The sequence below is a fragment of the Calidris pugnax genome, unplaced genomic scaffold, assembly GCF_001431845.1.
Source record: "Calidris pugnax isolate Ruff unplaced genomic scaffold, ASM143184v1 scaffold220, whole genome shotgun sequence".
In the NCBI taxonomy this organism is placed as follows: Eukaryota; Metazoa; Chordata; class Aves; order Charadriiformes; family Scolopacidae; genus Calidris; species Calidris pugnax.
Genome location: NW_015090963.1, coordinates 1,933,867 through 1,938,931, shown reverse-complemented (window position 1 = coordinate 1,938,931; position 5,065 = coordinate 1,933,867). Strand labels below are relative to the sequence as shown.

General features: G+C 62.9%; 1 protein-coding gene across 1 annotated transcript in view; it reads right to left on the bottom strand.

The window, feature by feature from the left end:
- The window catches only part of TAF1C (TATA-box binding protein associated factor, RNA polymerase I, C), a 5,384-nt gene extending 2,225 nt beyond the window's left edge, over positions 1–3,159 (bottom strand). Inside the window, exons 1-10 of the mRNA XM_014952442.1 lie at positions 2,780–3,159; positions 2,572–2,665; positions 1,800–1,909; positions 1,607–1,702; positions 1,207–1,277; positions 865–1,112; positions 665–775; positions 428–551; positions 245–316; positions 1–132 (exon numbers count right to left, since the gene is read on the bottom strand). The exon at positions 1–132 is cut by the window's left edge and continues 16 nt beyond it. Of these exons, the coding sequence (XP_014807928.1) occupies positions 1–132; positions 245–316; positions 428–551; positions 665–775; positions 865–1,112; positions 1,207–1,277; positions 1,607–1,702; positions 1,800–1,909; positions 2,572–2,665; positions 2,780–2,911 (1,190 nt within the window). The 5' untranslated portion in view covers positions 2,912–3,159. The remainder of the gene's footprint in view (positions 133–244; positions 317–427; positions 552–664; positions 776–864; positions 1,113–1,206; positions 1,278–1,606; positions 1,703–1,799; positions 1,910–2,571; positions 2,666–2,779) is intronic.
- Positions 3,160–5,065: the final 1,906 nt, after the last annotated feature.

Below are 5,065 nucleotides of genomic sequence, written 5' to 3'. Positions count from 1 at the left end.
GTGTCCAGACACTGCAGGCCGGTGCGGTCGGCACAGCTCAGCACCCGCGGGTGGGCAGTGAAGTCGCTCCAGCGCCAGGGCGAATGGTCCCGAAAAAACATGGTCTGGGGGTCGTGGCGGAGCCGCTGCAGCCTGCGGGGAGAAGGCAGCACAGGGCAGAGCTGCCCCTCTCGCTTGGGCCCCTCCTCCCCCATGACCTAGGGTCTTTATGAGCACCCTCCCAGCCCCGAGGGCCTCATCTCACCCCGTCTCGACGCTCCAGAGGTAGACGGCTCCGCTCTGGGTGCAGACGGCCAGCTCCCCGGGGAGGTGAGGACTGTGGGATGGGGGGCACGGCATCATTGGAGGGGCCGGAGCATCCACCACAACGGGGAGGGCTGCAGAGACCCCCCCTCTCCTAGCAAGGCCCCGTTCTCCCAGCACCTACCTGACGGTGAGGCAGGAAGCAGGGACACCGGTGCGGATGACCTGCAGTGGGGTGGGGGCCGACCCCGTCCTGCCCGGCACCCTCCAAACGCCGCAGTGATAGTCTGAGCGGACGCCGACGAAGTCTGGCAGGGGACAGAGGGTGACACGTGAGACAGCAGTGTCCCGGGAGGTCCCTGCCACCCCTCCACCTGCCCCCCCTCCCCCTGCCCAGCCCCGGGTACAAATCTTGGCTCACCTTCCCCATCCGCCCGGGCAGCCGCCACTTGCTGGATGCGCCCGTTGAGCTCAAACTGTGCCGGGGAGCCCCGGGCACAGGGCAGCTCCTCCAGCACCACATCCTGGAAATCTGGGGTGCCAGCTAAGGGCAGTGCAACATGGGACCCCCTCCCGCCCCCCCAACTCCCCTTCTCAGGGCCACCCCATGGGGAAGGATACAGAGGTGGTTCATGGCCTGCCCTCCGGGGTACACCAGGCGGCCTGTGCGTGCCCCCACATCTTTGGGGGGCAGCCAGACCAGTGCTCCCCCCGTGGGGCTGTCGTCAAAGAGAAGGCTGGCCCACTGCAGCAGCAGGTCCTCATGCACGCAGTCTGCTAGCAGCCCCAGTGGCACCTCGAAGAGCCAGTCGCGGGCAAGGTGGGAGAACCAGCGCAGGCGGGGGACGAGGTTCTTCCGTGGACAGCCACTGTGGGGGGGCAGCTGGCGTCAGGTGTGGGGAGGGAGAGAGGAGCAGGAGCTCCCCCAGCCCTCTCCAAGGCAGGGGACATAGGGACACTTACTGCCTGGCCTCCAGACGGTCGATTTCCTCCCTTAGGGCCGTCATCCGGATGGTGCACTCCCGGGCCTGTCTCTGGGGGGAGGAGAGCGGGCAGAGGCTGGGAATGCCAGCTGCAAGGGGAGAGGTGTGGGCAGAGGCTGGGAATGCCAGCTGCAAGGGGAGAGGTGCGGGCAGAGGCTGGGAATGCCAGCTGCAAGGGGAGAGGTGTGGGCAGAGGCTGGGAATGCCAGCTGCAAGGGGAGAGGTGTGGGCAGAGGCTGGGAATGCCAGCTGCAAGGGGAGAGGTGTGGGCAGAGGCTGGGAATGCCAGCTGCAAGGGGAGAGGTGTGGGCAGAGGCTGGGAATGCCAGCTGCAAGGGGAGAGATGTGGGCAGAGCCATAACCCCTGAACAGACACTGACCCTCAGCTTGGAGTCGCCCAGGTAGAAGTTCTGGTGCAGCAGCTTCCCCAGGGAGCCAAATGCATCTTCAGGGTGATCCACAAAGAAGTGGCTCAGCTGTGTGGGAAGGACAGGGAGGGGTTGGGATGTGCAGGAATCCCCTGCCCAGCCTCCCAGGTCTCTGGTGGGATGTGGCACCCCAGCCAGGTCCTACCTGCTTGGTAAAGTCCAGAGTGGCTCCAGCACACTTGCCAGCCTGGAGCCTCCTGCGCAGGATGCCATGGTAGAGGATGTCTTGTGGGGTGACTGAGGGGACCCAGCTGCCTGCGGGGAGAGAGGGCAGGGGCCTGCTGGTACCACACAAGTACCAGCACACTGCTGCAGCACCACCCCTGCTCCCCTGGGAGAAAGCTGCTAAAGGTCCCCGTGCCGGCGAAGCAAAAAATCACAGAATCACAGAATATTCATGGTTGGAAGGGACCTTTGAGATTAACGAGTCCAACCATTGAAAAAAAACCAAAGCAAAAAGACCAACACAAAAGAATCACCAAAGCCCACAACCCAAACCAACACATACACACCCACAAATCAACAATCTCGGGCACTAGAGCATGCCCCAAAGAGCCACATCTACACGTTTCTTAAATACCCCCAGGGATGGTGACTCCACCACCTCCCTGGGCAGGCTGTTCCAGTGTCTGACCACCCTCTCAGGAAAGTAATTCTTCCTGATATCTAATCTAAACCTCCCCTGCCCCAACTTCAGACCATTTCCTCTGCTCCTGTCATTATTCCCTGGGTAGAAGAGGCCAACCCCCACCTCTCTACATCCTCCTCTCAGGCAGTTGTAGGGGGCCGGTGGGGATCTCGAGGGAGTGGGCACCTCAGTGGGGCAGGCTGAACGGGATGCCCACCCCCCCCACCCTCCCCTCAGCTTCCTGCAGGGAACAGCGAACCCCCCGCCCTCCCGCCCCTGAGGCCCTCACCGGCGTTGGGAGGCAGGAGGGGCACGGCGGCAGCGTCGGCGGGGTCCCAGCTCTCGCCCGTCCCGCCGCGGCGGGGCACGAACGCCGCCCGGGCCTGCGGGGAGAGGAGGCGGGAGGTGAGAGCGGACCCTGCCCCACCCCACACCGGGCTCCCACCCCACACCGGGCTCTCCCTCCCACTCTCCCCGGGGCTCCGCCGCGGACTCACCTGGCGGCGGCCGGGCCCGGCCTCCAGCACTTGCCCGCGCTCCCCCCAGCCGGCGGCCGGAGCGGGACCCCCCTCCTCCCGGGGCGGGCCGGCGCCGAAGTAGGAGGGGAAGAGAGCGGCCGGGAACTCCATGGCCCCGGGGAGCGGCCCCGGGCGGAGCGGAGGGGTCTCGGACCGGCCACCGGCCGCTTCCCGCGCGGCACCGGCGCCGTCGCTACCGGAAGGGCGTCATCAATCAGCGCCCGGCAACGCAGAGAGGACCAGAGCGGCACCGCCGGCAGCGAGGAGCCGAGCGCTACCTCCCCCTGGCGGCCGGGGGGAGAGAAAGCTGTTCCAGCTCCCCCTGCCTGCACAGGCAGCCAGCCCCGCGTCCCCTGTCCCCTGTCCCCGTCCCCAGACCCTTGTCCCCTTCCTCCAGCCTCGTGTCTCTGTCCCCAGCCCGCAATCAGGGGACAGAGTGTATCCTCAGCAAGTTTGCTGATGATACCAAACTGGGAGGAGTGGCTGACACCCCGGAGGGCTGTGCTGCCATCCAGCGAGACTTGGACAGGCTGGAGGGCTGGGCAAAGAAGAACCTCATGAGGTTCAACAGGGAAAAGTGTAGGGTCCTGCACCTGGGGAAGAAAAATGTCAGGTACCAGTATAGGTTAGGGGTGGACCCGCTAGAGGCAACTACTGAAGAGAAAGATCTAGGGGTCCTGGTGGACAGTAAAATGACAATGAGTAAACAGTGTGCTCTTGCGGCCAGGAAGGCCAATGGTATCTTGGGTTGTATAGGGAAGAGTGTAACCAGCAGGTCAAGGGAAGTCATTCTCCCCCTCTACTCTGCACTGGTGAGGCCACAACTGGAGTACTGTGTCCAGTTCTGGGCTCCCCAGTTCAAGAGGGACAGGGAACTACTAGAAAGAGTCCAGCGTAGGGCTACAAAGATGATTCAAGGATTGGAGCATCTCCCTTATGAGGAGAGACTGAGAGAGCTGGGACTCTTTAGTCTGGAGAAGAGAAGGCTGAGGGGAGACCTTATCAACGCCTACAAGTATCTCAAGGGAGGGTTGAAGGAGGAGGGAGCCAGACTCTTTTCAGTGGTTCCCAGTGAGAGGACGAGGGGCAACGGGCACAAGTTGGAACATAAGAGGTTCCACTCAAATATGAGGAGAAACTTCTTCACGGTGAGGGTGACAGAGCCCTGGAACAGGCTGCCCAGGGAGGTTGTGGAGTCCCCTTCCTTGGAGATTTTCAAAACCCGCCTGGATGCAGTCCTGAGTAACATGCTCTAGCTCTGGGCAATCCTGCTTCAGCAGGGGAGTTGGACTAGATGATCTCTATGGTCCCTTCCAACTCTAGAAATTCAGTGAAATTCAGTGAAATCCTTGTCCCCCACCCCCATGTCCCTGTCCCCAGCCCCATATCCCTGTCCGCACCCATTGTTCCCATCCCCAGTCTATATCGTTGTCCCCAGCCCCATGTCCCTGACCCCCAGCCTCGTACCTCTGTCCCCAGCCTGTAATCCTTGTCCCCCAGCCTTATGTCCCTGTCCCCAGTCTGCCTTCCTGTCCCCGAGCCCTGTCTCCCTGTCCCCCAGCCCCATTTCCCTGTTCCCCAGCCCTAAATCCTTGCTGTAGACCATGTCTCTGTCCCCAGCCCTATGTCCCTGTCCCACAGGCCCACATCCCAGTTCCCCAGCCCCGTTTCCCTGTTCCCCAGCCCTAAATCCTGGCTGTAGACCATGTCCCTGTCCCACAGCTCCACATCGCTGGCCCCTAGCCCCGTGTCCCTGTTCCCCAGCCCTAAATCCTTGCTGTAGACCATGTCCTCATCCCCAGCCCCATGTCCCTGTCCGCACCCGTTGTTCCCATTCCCAGTCCATATCCTTGTCCCCAGCCCTATGTCCCTGCCCTCCTGCCTCGTACCTCTGTCCCCAGCCTGTAGCCTCGTCTCCAGCCCCATGTCCCTTTCCCCAGCCCCATGTCCCTGTCCCCAGTCTGTGTCCCTAATTCCTCAGCCCCACATCCCTGTCTGCACTCATTGTTCCCGTCCCCAGTCTATACCCTTGTCCCCAGCCCCATGTCCCTGTCCCCAGCCCCATTGCAGGCCTCCAGAACTGTATCCCTGTTCTGCAGCCCCATGTCCCTGTCCCTGTCCCCCAGCCTCTACGCCTGTCCCCAGACTGTACCCTGATCTCCATCCAGCCCCATGTCCCTGTTCCCAATCCCACGTCCTCGTCCCCAGTCGTGTCCCTGTCCCCAGACCCGTCTCCCTATCCCCACCCGTGTCCCTGTCCCCAGC